Here is a 24,200-nt window from a genome sequence, read left to right as displayed (position 1 = left end):
TCACTGACCCAAACCATTCCAAGGAGAACAAACTCTTCCTCACAGACTGTCACTGAAACATAGAACATGACCTTCACAGAGGCAAAATGGCATCATATCAATGCATGTGTACAAACTGCCTAACCTGCCTTACTGAAATAAAAATCTTACTTTAGTAATGGGCGGGGTCTTTTTCTCCCTTATTCAACATATTCTAGTACAATATTAAACTACATTCTAGTACAATGGTGCTCTATTAAAACACTATCTTAATGTACCTTTAAATTGAACCTTTTCTGTCTCAGTCTCACTCACAGAACTACCCAGGCTTTTGAAAAAAAAACTTCTGAGAGACAAGAACACATGCTAGTCCTTTGCTGCATATAAATCTTATATAGCATTGGTTACACCATTACTAGAATGCTTGTCCAGTTTTGGACTTTAAAAAGGATGTCAAAAAACTGAAAAGGTTTCAGAAAACAGCCACAAGAATGATTCAAAGGTGGTCCAGATTATGAGGGAACTGCCTAATGCTCCTTGTAGCACTCTAGGATCTGACCCAACAGTGAGGTGTTCCCTGGTTAAAAATAAAAGGTCTCAGTACCACTCTTATTTATCTGTTACAAAGTTTGGCTTCCCCATTCTGCAAAAAGGTATGTAAACCAAGAAACCTGTGATGGGGGTACATGTGGCCTGGAAGTTCATACTTAGGCCACCATATGCGTTACTGGATATGTAGGCATTCTCAGGTCAAATAGTTGCATCTAGTTGCATGTTCTGCCAACAGCTATAGTCAGTAATAGACAGTCACCCACCTCACTATCACATCAGCATAAGGGCCAAGATCAGAGAGGACCTGGATATTTGGGCTTTTTTCTCCAAGAATTTAAAGGGTCAGCATTTTAATAATCTAATTTTACTCTACCTCCCGGGACATAAGTTTTGGTATATATTTTTCTGGCTACTGATGTGCCCTATAGGAAGATGGAAGAAACATACCTCCCACCAAAACAAAACACAACACTGTAAAACACAATTCTCCGATGGGGAGAGAATGAGAGCACAAAACAACGTGACAGAGGTTAGTCACACCATTTAATGCATTACTGGAAGGCATTCAGATAGTACAGTGGCAAATGCAGCCAGCTCCTCGTTTTTTCCATTCCAGTGAAATATTAAACTGTATTACACTACTCAGCCACTAGTGGTACTGTGTAAAATACCCTATTTAAACGAACCTCAGCCATTCTTGGCAGAGCATTAAAGGATCTTATGATGGACACATCTGGTATGTAAAAACAAGCACTGTAGCCAGTCCATATCTGGTACGGAAGAACATCACCTGGTGTCAGGAGTAAACTAAGAACAGAAACAGAAGGAAAACAGCAACAAAGGTTGCAGACAAAAGGAAGAAAGATTGCATGATCTCACCAACATACCTTTCTTCAATGCACCGAGAACTTCAGTTTTGGCAAACCTTCAGAATGGGCAGACTGGAAAAAATATTTTGCAAGATTTCGCACCGCTACAAAGCTCCACAAGGAAACTGATGACATACAGATATCTTTTCATGTATCCTTTATACCTCAGAGAAAAGTGGTTTATGAAAATCATGTTTTCACCAGAAAAATCAAGAACCAGGGGGAATGTTGAATGTTTTATAAGAGCTTTGCATACAATGGCTGAAACCTGATTTTGGGAATGCTAAACATGAAAATATCAGAGATAGGATGGTTATTGGGTTAACAGATAAAAGCCTTTCACAGCAACTACAAATGAAGAGAGATGTTACCCTAGCCGCCATAGCTTTACAGGTCGCAAAGCTGTCAGAATTAGTCAAACCACAGAACAAAATACAGGAGCAACTTGAAAAACCTGAAGCTAGCTTAGACGCTATAAACTGACACTTGAGTGTTAAAACATATCATAACACCCCTAAGGCAAGGAGTGAGAACTCCCAGGTTAAGGGAGACAAACTCCAGCCTACATGCACAAGTTGTGGAAAAAGTCATATCCATAGAGATGATGCACATCCAGCCAGAGGTGCATGGTGTAATAAATGCTTGAAATATGGATGTTTTGCTGCTGTTCGCCACACAAAAGCACTCAGGGAGTTGACTAATATTACAAACAATCCAGAGCCATTGTTTCTCTGATCTATCACTTCCAATGACATAGAGTCTGCCTGGAGAGTGAAACTGAATATTCATGGCAAGACTATTGACTTTAAAATTGACTCAGGAGCTGACATTTCACAGTCATGCCAGAAGGGACTTTCAATCACCTTCAACCCCTCCCAGAGTTAAAGTCACCTGATACAGGTCTGACTAGCCCTGGAGGTATTCTGAACTGCACAGACCAGTTCACCACAGAAACAGCTTACAAAGACTAAAACTGTGCATTCAGAGTGCAAGTGTTCAAAGGATCAAAGACCAACAATCTTTTCAGCCACAGTGTGGCAGCCATGATGGGCCTAGTGAGAAAGGAGAAAGAACTTGATGGAGGATTCGATTATACTGAACTTTTGAAAGGAGATCCAGTATAGAACAACTTAACAGACAATGGTTGATCAATGAAATGTACAAGCACTTCTATCAGAGACACACTGGAATAGATTAGTTGGAAATGTATGTGAATTCAGAGGACATCACTACCTGGTCATTGTGGTCTATTTTTCCAAGTATATAGAAACAACATATTTTAAAGACATAATATGTTGTCCACTTTGGTATTACAGAACAACTAATGATGGACAATGAACCACAATTCACTGCAGCAAAATTTAACTCATTCCGAATGTTACCCGCTAGTGAATGGAGAGGCTGAGAGAGCTGTACAGGCAGCCAAGAAAATCCTACAGCAGGAAGATCCATTCCTTGCTCTTCTCACCTAAAAATCAACACCTAATAGCAGCTACGTGATATAGTTCAGCATAGTCCCTGATGGGAAGACAACTGAGAACTACTGTTTCAACTTTGAAACAGAATCTATCTCCAAAGTGGCCCAATGTGAAGAGAGTAGCCAAATCAGATAAAAAGGCAAAAAGAGCCTATAAACACTTTTACAACAGATAACACTCAATCAGAGAACTGCCAGCTCTCGAAACTGGTGACCATGTTCATGTCAAACTGGATGGAGAAAAAGGAGGGACAACTTCAGCTGTTGTAAAGAAAAAGACTTCACTGCCCAGATCATATGTGATCGAGACCAACAGTTCAACAGAAACTGCTGACATTTACAATTTGTTCCTCAGAAAGAACAATCAGCAGAAAAAAAATCTACAGATGGTGGATGCAGAACAAGATGACGACTCAGAGATTCCAAACTGACCACAGCCAGTTGTTGCAACTAATGGATAGACAGGTGACCCAAGGTGTTACATGTTAGGGTTGTGTAATTAGAAAACCAGTATGATTCAGAGACATTTGAGAGATTGATTCATACTAAACCTCAAAGACAGCGTGATAGCGTAAATATTGTAAATGGTAGGAATGTAGAGCTTAAAGGAGGAGGTGTAATGGAATGCTAAACTGTATTACCCTGTTCAGCCACTACATGGCTCTGTGTATAAAATACCTTAGTTAAACGAACCTCAGCCATACCAGACAGAGCATTAAAGGATCTTATGATGAACACACCTGGCATGTATAAGCAAGTCCATATCTGGTACAGAAGAACATGAGACCTGACATCCAATGACCTGCAGAAGTTTCATTTAAAGTATTGAGACTACCACCTGGCTTGTGCAAGTAAGTTTAATCTTCTTATGAATGAAAAGGCTTTGCTCCACTTCCTCATCTGTTAGGGAATCATTGTCCCAAGCAATACTGAGACTTTGGTAAAAAGGTCACAGAATACATCACTTTAAAAAAAAGAGTATAAATCTGCATAATTCAAATTTTGAATACAAAATAGAAGTCAGAGATCAACAAAAGAGCCACGTTCTGTGAATCAGAATATTTTTAACACTATACCCATTTATTCAATGTGTAAACTCACAAACCAAGTCATTAATCACGTGTGCAAAAATCGCATTTTTAAAACTCACACTATGCAGTACGATAAACTATAATATAGTTGTATTTTAATATCAAGTTTTCCTTGAGTAATTTCTTACATTTACCACTTATTAAATTCATATATTTTCTTGTTTGTAACAAAGTCAAAAGTAAGCAGGATACAGAAAAAAGAAGCAAATACTACACAGTGAATTTAAAATTCCATCAAAAATGAAGAGAAATATTTAGCTATTAAAGAAGAAAATATATTCAAATTTCTACTGTAAAAATACTTACATCTAGTAGTGTGTGAAGATGCTGATCCTGAAAAACACTGTGTAGAAAATCTAAATCTTTTTCACTGCAGTCTGTAAGCGCATGAATTTCCTCCAGGCTGTCCAGCACCTGTGAGACTGCTCCTGCAGGCAAACAAGCAGAAAATAAACCAATAGAGCAAAGACTCATGGTAAACTGACCTTTGGAACAGGAATCTTTCACTTCATTCACTGTGACTATCTAAAACAGGATTTTAAAAAGGCTAGAACCTTTATTGAAGAACACACTGAATGAACTTAATGTTATTTAACAGTACAGTATACATCTTCATTTAATCACAAGCAACAGTTTAAGAGAGCTTTAAGAATGTCTTTGTATTTTTAAAAATCAGGTAACAATAGGGATGGATGTTTAGGTGAATTACCAGAATGCTCAACCTGCATTTGCTTCATCTTACAACCTACAGTTAGTCTTGAATTTTTCTATAATTAGCTGAAAATATCTGAAGATTTGACACTTTATCCAGCTGTTTATCTAGAAAAAAAGTGTATGAACATAAACTGTGAACCGGGAAATGAGGAACAGCTGAATAATCATTGGTAAATTTCTAAATCCCAATCACTTGCATTGTCATTCTATATTTCCCTCATTTCTCCTCAAAATGTTCATTTATGCTGCTTGTTTTTATAGTCTTATTTGCCAACATACAGTAGTGAACATAAAAAGTCTGAATGTTTAAAATGTATATTCAATTAAAAAAGGGTGGTCTTAAAAATGTCTCTTCTTCAGTAATGTTAAAAATCAATTAGTTCAGCTTTTTTCTCCTAAAAATATCCTTGAAAAACTGGGATCATTCATATTAGAACATGCAAAAGACTACTATAAGAATTTCTTGGCTCAATGGACAAAAAGTGGCAAAAGTAAAGGTATAAGGAACCTCATATCACAGCAAGTGCAATTCTTAACATAAGATTTTTCCTTACAGTGGAGGGGAAATCCACAACCCCCAAGGATTTCTCCCCCACCATAAATCTGGACAGTGAGTGATTAAAGATGTGCAGATGGCTCCTCTGACACCCCAAATCAATGCATGTGTGTTTTATTCTACTTAGATACCATGACAGAAGGCATAGTTTAAAAGCCTAAGTGTCCCCATCTTGCCATGCTACTGAATAAGTGCTCCCCCCACACTTGCCTGCAAAAGAATTGAGGCAATAGAGTAGCATGGTCGCAGGCATCAGAAAACTATTTCTGCATCTTCTACATGAGAGAAAATGATGGGTTTACCACAAAAAGATGCATCTATAAACAGTCTAAATCTCTTTATAGTTTGGAAATGGGTCTGAAGTCTTATGAGATTCAAGATCTCTCATTAGAATACCTGGTTTCACAAGAGCCAGAAATACTGTGAAAGTAGCCCCTCTCATAATATTTCCACTTTTCCCCCAAACTAGAAAATGGAGAGATGAACGAAAATTAGAAGCACACAATGTTAACTCGGCTTTATCAGACCCTAAAAAATGGTTGAGATTTGAGAGAGTTATTGAGGAACTGTAACGGGGTCTACAAATCCCATACTGAGCATAGACAGTCTCCTGTTTACAAGCAAGCAGCTTGATCACACCCCTACGCAGCTGCTAGAGCTGCCAATCACAGAGCTGCAGCCAATAGAAGAAACAAGGCCTGCTATAAACGGGAGTGTACAGACAAGGAAAGGGAGACAGAAGGGCCTGGGATAGCAAGGTCGTGACAGCCTTATACGAGGCTGCCTCCAGGAGACTGAAGAGTGACTACAAGCCCAAAAAGTGAAGGGCTGACAGGATTAATTAGAGGTGAGGGTCCAGGAACTGACTTGACAGAGCAAACTAAGGAGGGCCAGTCAGGAGAAACTGAGGCCCATTAAGAGACCATCCCAAGAGGTGGTGACAGGAAGGTTCGGGTGGATTTTTATTTTATCTGAATTAGTTCACCCATCCCTAGAAAGAGTCAGTCTTTCGTTTTACCATAAGGAAAGCACCCTTAAACATTTTAAAACAAAACAATTGTTATCAAGGTAGTGGAGCAGGACCCAAGGCCTATCTACAACAGGAAAATAAGGACTCTTACCACTCCACCAGTGCAGCTCCACTGGTAGTAGAAACAGGGGGAGTGCAGACAGGGTTCAGATATTTTTACCACCATTTTATCTAACCATTTATTTCTGGCTTTTTGGAGAAGGTTAAGATTATGCTCCTGGAGATAATGAGTGGAAAGGAACTTTCTGTAGTTGATTCACTGGGAGGCTGAGTTGAGTTAATTTTAGTTTGTGTTTGAATGTTTGTTTTTTTAATGCTGCTGGCTTATTATGCTATTGTAAGATAGATTTAGGTCCTCTGATTATTACTTTTATAGATCTTTTACTACTACTTTAAATTTAAAGAAAGAAATAAAACAGATAAATATCACTAGACCCTGAATTCTATTTACAATACATTTTCCATAATTACTACATCCAGTGGAGTTACACTAGTGGAGAAGTACAGGCCCCAGTTTTCCTAGTATAGATGTAACCTGTGTGCTACAGCTATCCTCCATCAACAACCTTGATCTACATTGTCAGTAGAGCGCTGTAGGAATAGGAATTTCTGTCATGTGGAAAATTTCTCATGTCTGAATTCTTGTCATTCAGAATTAGAACAAAAGTTGGACATGTGAAATTTTCCATGGAAGGGTCTGTAATGGGGCATACAAGCCTCTACGCAAGGCAGGATAGGGTTAATGGGCTACGGAAGGCCAATTACCCCCAATTAAAACACCTATAGCCGGAAATAGGCCTCCAGGGAGGGGCTTAAAAAGAAAAGCCCTGCTCATTTGGAAGGGGCAAGCAGAGAGAGCAGATGGAAAATGTCGTGGAAGAAAAGGCTAGGTAGGCCCAGGGACTGGGGAAGACTTATGCCTAGTAGAGCTACCAAAGGAATTTAGTTTATGTTGCTTTACGCTTGTTTTGGACTTTGAATGTCCTGGAAAGAACTGTTAGAGACCTAGCCTGAAGGCTGAGTCTTTGTAACCCAGAAGATAGAGGGTAGGAAGAGCAGGACCAGCTGGGAAACTGAAGCAAGTGCTTGCTGTACCACACAATGCCAGAAGGGGGCGCTCTGGTAAAGACATGCAGTAACACATGGTGGAGAATGCAAAGTAGTTGATCAACCCTTGAAATTGAGGGGAAATTGAAGCTTGCGAGTACTGACTGACACTCCTCCCAACCTGGGTAATTGGGCAAGATGTTGGAGGTGGTACCACTAGTTACTGCAGCAGCAGTAGACAGCCATGCTACAGTGGCAGCAGGAACAGCACAAAAAGACGCAGATGCTGCTCCTGCAATTGATGGAGAGCCTGCAGAAACAGCAAGAGGTACAATTTGCTACTCAACAGCCGTTGCAGGAGGCCCACTTCCAGCAACAAGAGTGGTTGCAGAAGCAGCTTGGCCAAGTTGCTCCGGGGGCTTTGGCTGGTACTGGAGAGAGTAGCTTGGGCAAACTGGTTTCTCGTGTGTCAACAATGGTGGGGCCAGAGCCTGACCAGGAGGATCTTTCTCTGTACCTTTGAACAAGTGGCCAGTGCAGTGGGCTGGGAAGAGTCTACCTGGAAGGCCCCCAGAGCACCATTCTGGATGTGTGAGATGCAAGCAGCCTACTGCATGGTGACTGACAAACAGGCAGGCTCCTATCCTGTGATAAAGGCTGTTCTCTTGGATAGATGGGGACTGACAATGGAAGCGTACCAGCTTGTTTCTGGGTTGAACCATTCCTGCAGAGAGCACGACCAAGGGTACTGGCTCAGAGGTTATGGGCATAATCATCATGCAGCAAAATCCCAGAGACCTGTTCCACAGGGAAAATTGTGGACCAAGTGGTCCTAGGACAGTTCTTGAAGGTTCTATCCATGGGAGCCCAAAACTGGGTAAGGCAATTCTAGCTTGCCTCAGCAGGTGTGGCCCCCAAGTGGGAAGAAATCTCTTTTGAGGCCAAAGGAACCAAGTGGCCTGAACGGTATGGCAGACTAGGAGTGGCCCCTACGGGAGACCAGAAGAGGAGATATCCCAATCTGGGGAATTGCAGGATAGACCTCAATGGGAGAGGGTCCCTGAGTAGCCCAAAACGTGTGGATGCACAGGAGCTACCAAGGCTCCAGTCACTCCTACAATCTAGCAGAAGCACGTCTGGGTGTGGTCAAGGAAGCAGGGTCGCCTGGGTGGGAGGGAAGTGGGGCAATTTGCCCCAGGCCCCATAGGGGCCCCCACGAGAATATAGTATTTTATGGTATTGCAACTTTTTTTTTATGGAAGGGGCCCCCAAAATTGCTTTGCCCCAGGCCCCCTGAATCCTCTGGGCGGCCCTGCAAGGAAGTCCAGTGGTGTGCTTCAGATGCTCAAGCACAGGAATATCAGACAAGAATGTGATTACTTGGGATGTTTTTACAGGCATATTTGTGCCCTTAGGTCCTCTCTGAATGGCAATGGGACTCAGCGGTATGTGGTACCAGTTTGGCTGCAGGCATGTCTGTGGAATATCTCATGAACTCAGGTTGCAGGCACACACTTGTTTGCGGAAAATGGAGTTTTGGTAAAGAGGCTGGACTGGCACCTGCCCATGCATGTTGCTTGTGGCACATGGTGCGACAAATGTCTACTACCACCCATGGCAGAGGTTGAGCTGGGAGTACAGGGCTGGAGAGGTTAGCTATGTATCGGGGTAGTAAAGGATCTTCCCTGACTTGTGAGTTTTGGAAGTGACTGGCAAGGTTTCGCAACCCTGCTGTAGAGAAAAGTAGCACCCAACCTGGCGGAGAGGAAAGGTGTCATGAATCCAGAGCAACAGCTTAGAAAATCAGTGGCCCATCGGAAGAGGAGTGGAGGAAGTGGGAGGTTCCAGTTGAGATAGCTGATAGGGGCAGAGAAAAAACCCTTCATCATCTTAAAAATGTACAGAAACTGCTGAAAGATTATCAACATAAGCACCTCCCAGTAGAAGATCACTAAACAGATGACAAAACTAAAATAAGAGTTAGCACGATCTAGAGTCTAAATCGGGGTGGGCAAACTACGGCCCGCAAGCTCCCACTAGGGAGCTGGGTCGGGGGCCAGACCATGTGGTTCGGCCCCGCTCCGGCTGGGGTGCTGAGTCAGGGGCCAGACCACGAGGCTCGGCCCTGCTCCCGCTCTCCAAACCCCTCGATCCAAGCCTAAAGCACCCTCCTGCACCCCAAATTTCTCATCCCCAGCCCCACCCAGAACCTGCACACCTGCCCCAGCCCTGATCCCCCTCCCGCCCTCCGAACCCCTCGGTCCCAGGCTAGAACACCCTCCTAACACCCCAAACTCATCCCCAGCCCCAGCCCCACCCCAGAGCCCACACCCCCAACCAGAGCCCTCACCCACTCCTGCATCCCAACCCCAATTTTGCGAGCATTCATGACAGCCATACAATTTCTATTCCCTGATGTGGCCCTCCGGCCAAAAAGTTTGCCCACCCCTGGTCTAGGCGGAGTATGAGAAACAGGACTGCTTGATGCTGGAGCAAGAATTAGCTAGGCTCTAGGCAGGGAAGAATGCCAAGGAGTGGAATCTTATGACAGAGACTGGACAGCGTACAGTGGGGATCTGGACAGTACCTCATGCAGAAGCAGGAGCTATGTGGGTCACTACAGCCCCTCATAAACAGGCTAGGGCCTATGTGGATGGCCGGGGTGAAAGTAGTGTTCCCTTGTGGAAGGGGAGTCAGGGGACAGCCCCTCTGCAAGAACAACTCATGGCCACAGAACACGCTCTACAAGCAACCCTGAGAGAAAAAGAACAGCTGACTGTGGAACATCAGACAAGTCATGGAGTGGTCATCTGCCTATGATGGTTAATCAACCGGAAGGAGATTTGGAGACTGAGTGTGGAAATCTCAAAACCCCAGGGAAAGAAACCTATAGAGCCTGTTAGGTACACTCTTAAGAGGGTGGGTGTGTAACGGGGCACACAAGCTTCCATGGAAGCAAGAAGGGGTTAACGGACTACTGAAGGCCCTATTAGCTCAAGGTATCTGGAACATGAGGTAAGCCTCCAGGAAGGAGCTTAAAAAGCAAAGCCCTGCTTAGCTGAAGAAGGCAGTAAGTGAGAGTAGACATGGAGCTCTCATTGTGGGAGACATGGTTGGCTAGGGCCAGGCGCTGAGGAAGATTGGTGTCTAGCAGATCTTCCAGAGGAACAGGAAGACTATGTTACTCTACACTTGTTTTGGACTTTGAGTGCCATGGAAGGGGTAGAACTGTAAGAGACCCAGCCCTCAGGCCAAGTCTCTGTAACCCAGAAGATGTTGAAGCATGGGCAGAGCAGCACAAGACCTTGTGGAAAATTAAGGCAAGTGGTTGTTGCACCAGACAGGGCATGAAGGGGTGCTTTGGTAAGGACACGTAGCAATATGGACCTTTCCAAAAAATATCTGTTGGCAATTATTTGAAAATTTCTGTCTCAGCTCCCTGGCAGCCTACAGGGGGTTGTTGAGGAGCCTAAGGAGATGGGTGGGCAAGCTGGCAGGAAAGGAGGCAGGCAGGCTAGATTGTCTGGTTTCCATGAAAACTTTCAACATAATCTACGTGTTCTGGTGAAATGTTCCAATAATGCAGAACTAGCATTTTCTGACAGAAAACTGTTCAACTGTAAAATTTTCAATTAGCTCCAACTGTCATACTGCCATACAAATTGGAACCTGTAAGATCACTTCCATCCCCTTGGCTCCTCCAATGCAGCAAAACACTTAAACACAAGCTGAAGTACTTTGCTGGATTAGGGCTTAGATGACTAATGGGTTTGTCTATGTTCGGTTTCTATGAAAATATACAGGTGTGACTGTGGAGGAAAGGCTGTAATTCTCATGTGATATTGTTAGAAGAGCCTTTTGTACCTCTAAAGAATGGTTACATGCCTTAAAGTAACTGTGGTTCTTGGAGATATTGTAGTCACTGTGGATCCCACTTTAGGTGCACATGTGCCTCATGCTTGCAAGATCAGATTTTTTTTAATAGCAGTGTCCACTGGGTCTGCACATGCGCTCCATACTTTCATTTGAGGGCATAGAAAGGCAGGGTGGATGCAACCCTCACTCAGTTCTCTTGCACTTCAAAGCCTGTGTTGCTGAGGACTCCAAAAAGCAGGGATGGAGGTCAGGTTGTGGGATCCATATGGACTACACCTCAAAGAACCACAGCTACTATAGAGTAAATAACCATCCTTTCTTCTTTGAGAATATGTCAGTATAGATCCCACCAGGAGTGACTGGAAAGCAGTATCCCCTCTGGATTGTGGGATTAAGATGTGCCAGTCTCAGACCTGGTCCCCACTAACTCCCCACTTCGAACTAAGATACGCAACTTCAGCCACGTGAATAATGTAGCTGAAGTCAAAGTACCTTAGTTCGAACTTACTGCGGGTCTAGACGCGGCAGGCAGGCTCCCCCATCGACTCCGCATACTCCTCTCGCGGAGCAGGAGTACCAGCGTCGACGGCGAGCACTTCCGGGATCGATCCCAGAAGATCAATTGCTTACCGCCAGACCCGGAGGTAAGCATAGACCTACCCTTTGTCAAATGATGACTGGAGTACTTCTCTCCCAAATTTGGCATAAGAACTCGTCACCATGAGTGTAATGCTTGTAAAAGTCAGCTTTATACATCTCAGATACTGACACATTTCTGAAGCAGGCTGAAGACACAGGGAGTGCACCCTGACATTCACTAGCTAACTGTTAGTAGGTGGAAATACTTTGTGACCCACAAAGAAATTCTCTGTGATGAGATCTGGCTTGACCTTTTGACGAGTCAGATATAGCCAGAAAGCAATGAGGAGACAGTCTAAAGAACTTGGTCCTGCCCAGGTAATAGCGCAAGACTCTGGGAATGTCCAAAGAAAAGTAGCTTCTTTTCTTCCTGAAGCCACAATTGATGCCGGGGCGGACTGGAATGTTAATCATAGAAGATTAGGTTTGGAAGAGACCTCAGGAGGTCATTTAGTCCAACCCCCTGATCAGGACCAACCCCAACTAAATCATCCCAGCCAGGGCTTTGTCGAGCCTGACTTTAAAAACCTCTAAGGATGGAGATTTCACCACCTCCCTAGGCAACCCATTCCAGCGCTTCACCACACTCCTGAATAAACTGATTCAGATGAAACTCCAGGACACCTTAGGGATGAACTTGGAGTGCTGTCTCATTACCATCTTGTCTCTACTAAAGGATGTGTGAGGAGATTTGACTACGAGCAGCGTGGCACTTGCTGACATTCAATGCTGAGGTGACGGCCACTAGAAAGACGTTTGAGGGTAGGGTGATGTAATCAAACAGTCCAACAGCAGCTTGAATGGAAGCTCTAAGAGCTTCAGGAGGAAGATGTTGAGATTCTACGTAGGAATTAGGTCTCTAACAAGTGAGCAAGTATTCAGAAGGCCCTTGAGGAATCTCAATACTGACTAATGCCATTCCTGCCACCAGGGTGCCTGAGCCCTATCGGGAGGGCTGGCAGGCCTTTCAGTGATGTCAACCTTGGTCCTCAGAGGAAAGGTTTTTTGCTTGAAGGGGGTGAGAACGTACAGCCTGGCGATGGAGAGAACAGCTAGACCTCCCCATAGGCAGTGCTGAGGAACACCGTGCTCTCGGTAGCAGGGTCTGTATTGGTACTGGCAGCTGTCTCGGTACCGATGACAGTCATGTTTTCCTGGTGGCTTATCTTCTGTTATAGGTATCAATGCCGAGGGGTGCATTGCCAGAGTCAATGCAGGCTCACCAGCCCTCAATGCCATGTGGGGCTTGGTGGCTTGGTCCCCTGCGGCTTTAGGTGGTCTATCTTTATGGGAGGATACTGAAATGTGCCTGGTGTGTCTGCCTCTTTGTTTAGAGCAGCCCATTTGGTGTCAGACTTCAATATCAGAGGTGTCTGTGGCCTGGGTATGGTCTGATTTGGTGCCGGGGTATCAGTGCTGATGTTCGTGTTTGTACCAGGTCTTTCCTTGGCATCATCTTCTCTGCACTTATCTTCAGAGTTGCTTGTCTGCAAGATGGTGTGCTGCATGAGCCTGGCTTTTCTGCTACCTGGACTATGGAGCTCCTGTCTCCGCAGGATCTGAAGATACCTATATAGATTGCTCCAAGAAATGAAGATTCCACTGTGTGTCTTGCAATTTGTAGGTTCTCATGGAGAATGAAAGGCACACTTAATGTCTACTCAGTATGTGGGATTCTCTTAAGCAAAAGAGCTGCTGCTGTATCCATCTTTGAATGGAATTAGCCCACTGCAGGACAGGCAAGGGCTTGAAACCCAAAGGTTTTGAATCTGCCATTTTGAGAAATCCTGTGTGTGTGTGGGGGGGGGGGGGGGGGAAGAGATGCTGTACTGGGGGTCTGAGTATCAATCTTCAGTCCAGATGCATTGATATTGTTCACAGTAGGTGCATGTCCAAGAATCGGAAGACTTCCGAGGGTTTTTTATGAGGGGTTTAAAGAAATTTAGCCAAAGTAAAGACCTAGTGTGTCAGACATGCCAGCTTGTGCCCCCCTCTGCCCTTTATGCCCTCGTACAGGAACATACAGAGTGCATGAATGGCCCCAACAGACATGGCTATTAAAAAAAATTTTGATCTCATGCACGAGGTGCACCTAAAGTAGGATCTACATTGATGCATACTCGAAGAAGAAAAAATGATTAACATTTATTTGAAAATTTCAAACTCTTTCTCTGGTAATACCAACTTTTCTGTTAAATAGCGAGCAGATAAACATTTTACTATAGAAAAGTGAACAGTGTTTTCTTCATTAACCCAATGATTTATTTTACCTTTCACATCCAGTTCAGCAACATTTAAGCACATGCTTAAAGTTAAGCATGTGTTTAAGTTTAATTGAATTCCACATTCTTAAGTGATTTGCTGGATTTGGGCCTGAATGGGGTAGGCACAGAAGGATATGCCATACTTGTATTTCTGCTGCTAGAAGAGGATATAAATATTTTAATAAAGAGAGTGATAAGGAGAACATTCATTTCTATTCATCCAGGTCAGGAACTCTATTTCCAACAATTTTATTTTAAAAAGTAGACCCGTGCACTAGGGTGGTATCCTTATAATAACTGACACTCTGCCCCATATTCATAATAGTAGTATAATTATGATATGATTATGACAATTATGATGCATCTTGTACAAATGTGTCATGTGAAATGTCTATGGAAAAGTTATGATTTGTGAATATGATTATCCTATTTGTATGAATGTATCATTTTTGTATCTGGAGTTATGAATATTGACTATGTATTTCTATATCTAATGCATTTACTCCTTGGTAACACTCAAAGGTTCACTTGCATTCAGGCTAGTCAGCACATCATGAATGGCCTACTCAAGTGGAATGACCCATCAGTAAAGACAATGGGCCATGGAAAAGGCTTGTCCTCACCTGGCAACGCTTCAGCCAGCCTATGAATAATGGCTGCTATGACTCAGCGATGCATGCAAGGGCATGTGACCAGACCACATGATACTGAACTCCATTTTGGTACCTGTATTTTTCCACAAACTGGGCTGGGAACCCAGCTTAGAACAAAGGGGTTCCCGCCATATGGAAAAACTATAAAAGAAGGAAGTGACATCACCAAGGGGCCTCACTTTCTCCACAACTCAATACCTGAAGATACCTTAGAGGAACAAAGACTTTGAACTGGGGAAGTGCTAGTCGCAGGCAGGAAAGAAGGAAACCCTGCCTATATATGAAACATCAACAAATTGCTTGCACTATCTAACTGGGTGCAACGCTGATTCAAATTCTGTTGTTCAAATAGTTCACTTATTTCTGAATATAAGGGGTTTCAAAACCTAATGCTTGCACTAACCCACTACTAATCGTTACTAGTTGGAATATTTTATTCTTTGGGGGAAAAAAAAAAAAGTACCTTTTGCCTCTCTTGTTATAATTCTATCCTGATTCTACCTATGTATAGTAAGTCTACAAAAACTTTACTTCCTATAAGTTTGATTTTTCAAAAGCTTCCAGCTATTTCTCCCATCACTTTTACAGCTTATTCACATAGTATCTTTTGTACTTTACCCTACTTGGACAGTGAAAAGGAATTTCAATCGTAACCTGATCAGTGATTTCTTCATAGTTATTTCCTATATATTACATAATTATATTCAAAAAGCTAATGGAATGAGAAGTATTTTAAGTACAGAAACAAACACACACAGGTAACTTAGGCTCCCACAACCTTAACTCTGTCTCCTTGCATGTTTGCATTACAATGGGTACTTTCATTATTTGGTTATGCAATATATATGAATATAGTGCTACAAAATAATATATATATAAAAACCTCTAGAATTACAGAAAAAAAAGCATGTAGTTTAAATATACACAAATACCCACATCTTAGACCCCAGCATGCAGCCCGAGTGGCTGGGCTGTACATCATAGGCAGAAGAAAAAGTCCTTCAAACTTAACAGTGCAGTCTTAGTGGAAATACTGGCCCTAACTCTGCCTCTAAAAAGTCACTTTTCTTAAAACCAATACTTTTCTGTTGCTCTGGCTAGTCTCAACCCTTGCGTATTTCAGATTTAATGATACTGTGACCAAATACAAGGCCTGAAAGAAGCAATACAAATCCCAGAGGGAAGCTAATCCCAGAGTCCTCAGGCAGGGGAGAAACTTGCTGGTGAATTGGGGTGAGGAGTAAAGAAGGAGGCAGACATAGGAATCTAACCTAGAGTTCACACCAGAATTGGAGGAGAAGATTGTCCAAGTAACTTCTGGCCTGATCATCTTTTTGGCCATTTAAAAATACAAGCGCATCCAGGGGCCTCAGAGGACCCTGGACCGCTGCTGAAAGTTGTGCCCCCTCCCACACTGAAATCTGAAATAGCACCTCTGTGCTGCTGTGGAGTGAGCGCAGGGCAGGCTTTGCAAAAAACACACAGGGCCTCCCTCCCACCACTGGAGGGCAGGGCCCCGACTCCCCCACCCTTCTGGGTCTATTTACTGGATCACAACATGCCATCGACGTTTAAAAATTGGTTCTGAGCCCAAAAGGTTTGGGACTTTTGGACTGGACCAGACTATTTATCTAATGGTCCCTTCTGGCCTTAAAATCTATGGAAAAAAATCAATTCTACTCTTGCACAAGCAGGAACAGAATCCAACTCGTCGTCTGTTACCTATGCTGACTCTGCAGGGCTAACAAATAAAAAGCAGTATCAACATACTCTTCTCATTAAAGGCAGTGGATAGATTGGCAAGCGCTAAGAGGATCCACCCCCCAATCCACTTACATTGCTACACCCTTTTGAACTAAGGCCAGGTCTACACTAACCCCCTAATTCGAACTAAGGTACGCAACTTCAGCTACGTGAATAACGTAGCTGAAGTTCCAAGTACCTTAGCTCGAACTTACCTCGGTCCACACGCGGCAGGCAGGCTCCCCCATCAACTCCGCGGTACTCCTCTCATCTAGCTGGAGTACCACAGTCGACGGCGAGCACTTCTGGGTTCGACTTATCGCGTCCAGACAAGACGTGATAAGTCGAACCCAGAAGTTCGATCGCTCGCCGCCGAACTACTGGGTAAGTGTAGACCTACCCTAAGAGAAAGCTAGCTGGGGGACAGCTGAGTCCCCATCTGGATCTTCAGCATCACTATCTCCTCCTCTTCTTCATTGTAAGCTTGGCCCATGAACTTCACAGGAGCTCAGAAAGACAGTGTGGAGCATCAGCTCACTATGTGACATTAAGAGGGATCTTCACTCTACAGCAGCTGTGTGTGTAAGTGCACGGAGTGACTCTACGGTGAGCAAATGGCAGGTGTAGGCGCATAGTGGCCATGGGATGAGGTATCATAAATGTGTGTTACACAGCACATGCTGTAGTTGTGTAGTTGCTGTTGAGAAGGTGTCATAGAATGAAATGACTGGGAATCACAAGGTTCAGCGTGGGGAGAGACCTAAAGGGGTAGACAGAGGGTAAGTGTATGTGAAGAATATTACATGGGGAATGTAGACAAAAAGTTGAAAAGGTGGAGAGGCAAGTAATAAGGGGTGTTGAGAAGCACCATGGGGCTGAAATTAAAAAAGGGGATGAAAAATAATGATAGGTGGAAACATGGGGAGCAGCAGGCAGAGAGGGAAAAGTAAATGAGAAAGAGAAAATGGACATGTTGGGGAAGATGGAGAGAACTCAGGAAGGGAAAGAGAAAGATGAGCATGGACAATGTAAGGAAAGAGATGAGGGAGGAAATGAAGAGAAAGGGAGAAGAAAATAGGTAGCAGTAGGAATACAGTAAGAGCTGAGTATAAAAATAGAAAGGAGGAGATAAAGAAATATGATGATCATAGGAACACAAATGAGAAAGAGAAGGGATAAAAGAAATGAACGAAGAAAGGAATTAAAGCACAAAAAGAAAAAAAAACATTTATCTTAATGATATAAAAATATATTAATTTTAAAAAAAATCTTAGGCTCTCTTCCTCTCTGCGAGACCCATGCAGGGCCTCTCCACTAAGTCTTGCTAGTTTTTTTTTTTTTTACACTTAAATCTGACCCTAAATGATGACTCACCCAGGGATAGCATGAGACACAGAGGGAGTCGATATGTTGGGTTAGAAGGTGCAGCATTTTACACAATCACTTTTCACAGCTGTGCCACACATTAACAAGCAGCACAGCCACAAGCAGCAAAGTTACTTATAAAATGTTGATTTAACTATTCTAAACAAGTCCTTCCTACCACATCCCCTGTATGAAGTCATGCCTCTTTCTTCCTACTACAGCCACAAATGAGCTCCCCCTTCTGGCTGCTGGGAGGGTAGTCTTGCTCTCACTCCTGTTAGCTTGCTGGAGGGAAGGCCACTCTCCCGGCTGTTTGGCTGCTGGGGGAGAAATCTCTACCAGCCTTTCCACTCAAAATATGTGGTGGTGGTGGGGAACCAAGAGATTTCTTCTCTTCCTTCCTGCATTGTGTGCGGGTGGTGCTTGGAAGCTAACAGAGGTCTGGGAACTCTGAAGTAGTGTGGCAGGTCAGTTCAGGGGGAAAAAAATCCACAATGAGAGAGTGGGCTTAGAGAAACTGGGGCATAAGTCCATTATCTAAATCTGGTTAGGTAGCAAAAATAATTGATGACCCCAACATTTTAATACTGTGCTGACACCAACATTTTTAACTGCAATTTGAGATTTGGAATTTGTTCCCTCTGAATTTGCTGTGGTTTGGGTTGGAACCACTCTCTCAGTGACTCAAAGGGACTAGAACTTCACTCCCTCATCCCTGCAAAACTTATTTGTTCTGACCAATATCATCTATTTGCAGGTTCTGGAGGCACTTGGGTTTCAGTCTCTCTCAAAGCATGCAGTTAATTCCTAACACAAAAAACCCTCCCCGTTCTTTGATATTATTTTTTATATAAACATATATGGCATATAGCAGATTAGTTTTATACATATACACAAATGTATCTACATATACTACATAACACACCAACATAAAACAAAACAAAAAATTCTATCATGCAAAGTCAGTAAAAAATGTCATTTAAAAATATAGGTCTAGTACTATAATAAATAACTGCTATTCAGGGAAAAATCCAGTATTCCCTGATAATTTGGGAATCAAGCTACAAAAGTTAGACATTTTGTCCTTTTCTTAATAACACTTAATGGCATTTTTATTTGGGTTGTAAACTAGAGTTTAGATTTTATAATATTATAAATACTAAAAACAAAGAATACTAACAATTTTTAATACTGCCTCTAAATTAATATATCACATTTTACTGGGAATAAATTTTAATATTGATTGCTCAGCTTTGAAAAGTTATGGACAGAGTTACTACCATATGCATGGGCTATTCTAATTTTCTTCTGCAGGCAGTATTAAAACTGAAGCATGACAAGCTAAGGAGAAAAAACCTGAGTTTTAAACATGCACAGCCACACACTTAAAACAGAATGATAAGCCTTAGAGGAAAACAAAGGGATACCTACTTTCTGCTGCTAGAAGTCCTAGTAGGAAGGCAGCATTTGGACAAACAACAACAGTATGAAGATTTCAGAACAAGCAAGTTATAAAGCTGCAACTTGGCACACTAATTTAGCCACGAATAGTATGAACAAACAACACTTTTTTTTTTTTTTTTTTTTTTTTTTTTTTTAAACTTTGTATGTGAGACAAATGGCACTTGAAAAAAAAACATTTGGGATTGGGGCAGGTAGCACATTTGCACACTGTCAGGTATCTGAAACTCCTATAATCGGACACCGGTTGAAAATGAAAATCCTAACAAACATTTATACTGTACAGGACATCAGAAAAAAGATCAAGTAAAATTCTCAATGAGTGGAGAACCGTTACACTTTCTCCTTCAATTTCTATGATTTCCTTCTCCTTTCAAAACTTTTTATGGTACACAGAAGCAAGTAAGGCAAGAAAAGACAGTCAGACTTTGTAATTGTATTCATATTATATTTACTATTATCACTTGAATTTTTCAAACATTGATGATTAAAGAATTTGAAAAATTGGTGATGATGATTTAGCATTGCTAACTATATTATATTGTACCTGGTAATGATGGAGACCACTAGTATTTGAACTGCAGACTAAGACCTTAGCCTAGAAACACTTATGCAATGAGTAGTTCCATAGAGTTCCATGGGACTACTCAAGTGCATAAAATTACTCACTTGCATGTCTGCAGCACTGGAGCCTAAATCTAACCATTTATCCTTCTCTCCCACAGTGATGGGCTGGAAGGTTTGGCTTTCTTTCTCTTTTCCTTTCAGTTTTAATTATCAAGAGTTTAATCATGAAGAGTTAATATTGCTAAATTTCTATAATTTATTATGACATAATAGATTCTAAAAGAACAAATATTTACCCACAATAATCTTGAGGCAAAAGTCATTTTCAAATTGCATTTATAAACAGAAGCCTATATGAAGCCATTGTCATGCCATTTACGCAAAGGATCCAAAAACACTGATGTGGTCTTAAAATGTCAGCTTTATGCTCTGTGAGAAACTGCTGCTTGCATTCAGTTAAACATTTACCACAGACCTCAGAAGGTAAATAGATACTCAGGAAATACTGCGAAAAGCAGTATAATGCAAGCTGAACGTGTACACTTGGTCAATCACCCTTTTAGATACATGCTGCTGTACCTTCTTTGTGGTTTAAAAGCAACATTTGTAAATTGTCTTGCACGAAAATCCAGTAGTATGTGAAATGGACAAAAATAACTAATAATGAAATATGAAGTCATTAGTGTCTCTCTCTCACCAACAGAAGTTAGTCCAATTAAAGATATTACCTCACCTGCCCTGTCTCTCTAATGTCCTGGGGCCAACACAACTGCAAACAAAGTATGAAGTCACCGTGAAACGACAAATGACCCTCACAGTGCATGAGCACTACAACTGAATAGCTCAAATGTGTATTTATAAGTCCTCCATAATAAAAGATAAAGTATGCTTTTCTTTAAAAATCAATTACCTGATTTTCAAAGTCGGTGAGCACCCATTGATTTCAGTGGGTTTTGCAGTTGCTCAACAGTTCTGAAAGTCAGGCTACAAAAAGGTGTTTGGAAGTGAAAAAGTTAGAGTTGATATTGTTATCTTTATGGGCTTTTCTATTTATTGGCTAAGCACATGGGCTTATTGTGGGGCGTAAACCCTGAGATTCTGAATTCAGGTAAAAGACTTAAGTATCCAGCATCAGCAAAATCTCTTTCCAGTTCAGCTTCCAAAGCTATAATAATAATATAATATATGGAGATATACCTATCTCATAGAACTGGAAGGGACCCCGAAAGATCATCAAGTCCAGCCCCTTGCCTTCACTAGCAGGACCAAGTACTGATTTTGCCCCAGATTCTTAAGTGGCCCCTTCAAGGACTGAACTCACAACCTTGGGTTTAGCAGGCCACTGCACTATCCCTCCCCCTCAAACAGCTAACAGCTGTTCAAGCAGTTCCATGACCTTTCTCTGGTCTGCCACCTAGTAGATGACTGAGGAAGTTAACTCAGCAGAAATGAACTGCTTCTTATTGCAGCAACATCATGTGAAAAGAAAAACAAGGTTTTAATGTTTGTTAGTGCAAGGGTCTTTTATTTTTGGAACAAGGATTCTTACATAACATCTTGAAGGTGCTAAGTATTAGGAATATATATGTTCCTTAACTTTGAATAAGAAACAGCCATAAAATGTCTCAATTTAGAAGCTTGCTTTATTTCTAGTAGGACTTACTGAATGTAAAAAATGTAAAATATTCACTGTTAAGGAGGCATTTTAATTTAACATGTATCCCAGAAAAATCTGTAAAGCCACTATTTTATCATTCGCCTTCAAATTCGTCAAGACTCACTTCCGCAATTTTACCCACAGAATACTCAGTTGATAACAGCTAGGCAAGTGGCAAGCTGCAGATAACCTACAAAGCTGAATGACTTTTGTATTGTTTGGTTCATCCACCTGTTGCATCTTGTCATTAGAGGAAACATGCTGATGAAGGAGAGAACAAGTCCTCCCAAATAGGACCGGACACTAGGGAAATGATTATGTATGATCAGTGGGCTGGCTGGCTGAAGACCCAGTGCAACTTCCAGTGAGCAGGAAAGAAAGGGAGATTTAAAGTGGGGGAAAATAATCCATATAAAATGAGCAGCATCTCCCTTTTCATTTCTGTTTGATTCACTTATATGTTTTGCCGTTGATCACTGGACAGCACCCAGTGTAATCTAGCATCTACTGGAGAATTGCCTATTTGTTGAATACAGTGCCCTAAACTCTGAGGCTGTTACTCCATCAGTATAGGGTGGAAGTTCAAAGTGCCCCCTCACCTTTGTAGTAGGGCCCATCTTCACGGAAGGGAGAGCAATGTGACAGATTGAAGTGGATGAAGCATGGAGCTGAAATAGGGTGACCAACTTTTCAAAAGGCAAAAGTGGGACACATGCAGGGGCCCTGCTCCCTGGCTCCACCTCTTCACTCTGAGGCCCTGTCCCCATGCCAGGCCAGAAGCCAGAGCCCCCTTCAGGTCACTGTGGGGAGCCCCAGACCCTCCACCTGCTCTGGGTGGGGTGCCGGGGTGCCTGAGGGAAGCCCCAAGCCTGTGTCCCCACCCCCGAGGGTGCACTGCCCCAGGCAGATGGAGGGACAGGAGCTTCCCATAGTGACCCAGTCTCCCCGGAGAGCTCTTACTACTGCCCAGCTCCAGCTGCCCTCCGGCCCTCCCCCCGCGCCCCTTCCGGCGGAACAGGCTGGCACTGCTCCTAAGCCTCGGGCAGGCGTGGAGTGGTACCACAGGGAATCCAGGACAAATGCTGTCTCGGAATCATTCAGCCTACTCCATCATTTATTTTTAAATGACAAACTTCTCAAATCATGGGATTTTATCAAAGAGCTAAACGAACAGGCAAATGGCATTTTAAATACTAAATTTTCAACTTGGAGTTTCTTATCTGAAATCCCATTATTGCAAAATGCAAAGGCATAACCATTTAGGCTGGGAATTACTGAGGAGCCCAAGGGAGTTAGATGTCCACCTCCCACTGAAATTCAATGGAAGTTGGGTGCTGTCATAGAGAAGCCCCACCTGGAACACCCTCAGGATACACATGACAGACATGCCTGCTCAGTTTCCCTCCTTCAGAGTGCCCAGAAGTAGTTCAACTAGTTGTGGGGTTCATTTACTGCAAGAGCCCCATGCACATAACAAAAGTCCCACAACTATAGTCCAGATTCCCCCTATCATAGTCCAGAGAGTACATGCAACATACCGCCCCAGCATCTATCACCAGGTCCTGGCTCTTCAGAACAGTCCTCTCTTGTCTTTGTACCAGGACTGCCTCCCCAGCACTTCCAACTGGAATGCAACCTTGCTGTTCCCAGCAGGAACCCCACAGCCTCTCTACTGAGAGCACCCTTGCCAGGGGAGCATCCCTTACTCCCCAAAGGCCCTCTCAGTTCCTGTGGGTCCAGCTCTCGGAACCCGGAGATGTCAGCAGGGTCCACTGCTTCCGTGCCTTCAGAACTCTCCAGTCCTCAGCTCTAGCTCTCCAGGTTGGAAGGCAACTCCCTCTGCTTCTCCTGCCTTCAGCCCTGGCTCTCTGGCTTGGGGATGACAATCGGCAAATCAATCTTTGCTGCTCTCCTGCCTTCAAGTCTTCTCCCAGGAACCACTTTCTACTTCTTTTTGGGACTCTTCCAATTCCCTGGTCTCAGGCAACTCTCACCTGCTCCTGACTAACCCAGTCTGCTCATTGGGTTGCTCACATCCTCTAAAAAACAGGTGCACCTGCTTTGGCGAGCTAGACCTACTTCATTTATTGGGTCTAGCCACCCTGTGATAGGTGCTTAATTCCTTTAGGATCTTTTGAAAAATCCCATCTTTAAGAACTGGTGTAGTCTTTACAAGCAGGCTTCAAACATTTGACAACACAGCAAATATGTAATTGAAGTGCCTTTTTGAAGGGGGAGAGGGAGATCAAGTTCTTTATCTGGCCTAGTTATTTCAGAAAGCTGAAAGTTGCACTATGGTTCTTTTCCTGAAAGCCTCGGGATGTTTATTCTGAGTTAATTAGCTGAGTGGAGCTCTCTGAACTAAACAATTTAAATTAGTCAATCAGGCATCAATAAAAATATCCCTTGGGAGCAGTTTCTCAACCTTTGGGTTGCAACCTCCAAGGAGATCAACAACTGTTGTCTTGGAGCAGGAGCCTGTTCCAGCTTCCTTCCAGAGGAACTCAAACTACTGCATCGGTTCCTCCAGAAATTAATAGGAAGTTCCAAAGGATCCAGCACAAAAGGGCTGAGAGCACATATGTGAATATCTGGCTACATGGTTCCTGGAAGAAAAAAGTTGAGAACCTGTGCTTGTGACATTATTTGCAACCTCAAAC

General features: G+C 42.8%; 1 protein-coding gene across 14 annotated transcripts in view; it reads right to left on the bottom strand.

Annotated features, from left to right (window-relative positions):
* Positions 1 to 24,200, bottom strand: part of CASK (calcium/calmodulin dependent serine protein kinase) — a 414,387-nt gene that overhangs the window by 98,662 nt on the left and 291,525 nt on the right. For 9 of the 14 annotated variants that reach the window (XM_054005578.1, XM_054005605.1, XM_054005628.1 and 6 more), the window contains exons 11-12: positions 19,287 to 19,304; positions 4,275 to 4,396 (exon numbers count right to left, since the gene is read on the bottom strand). In XM_054005578.1, coding sequence (XP_053861553.1) covers positions 4,275 to 4,396; positions 19,287 to 19,304 — 140 coding nt within the window. Of the gene's footprint in view, positions 1 to 4,274; positions 4,397 to 19,286; positions 19,305 to 20,179; positions 20,256 to 24,200 lie in introns of those variants that run through there. The other 5 variants (XM_054005649.1, XM_054005585.1, XM_054005635.1 and 2 more) reach the window with 3 other exon arrangements.

This window comes from Malaclemys terrapin, chromosome 1, assembly GCF_027887155.1.
Source record: "Malaclemys terrapin pileata isolate rMalTer1 chromosome 1, rMalTer1.hap1, whole genome shotgun sequence".
Classification (NCBI taxonomy): Eukaryota; Metazoa; Chordata; order Testudines; family Emydidae; genus Malaclemys; species Malaclemys terrapin.
The sequence above is the reverse complement of the archived record's forward strand: the minus strand, read 5'-3'. Positions and strand labels throughout refer to the sequence as shown.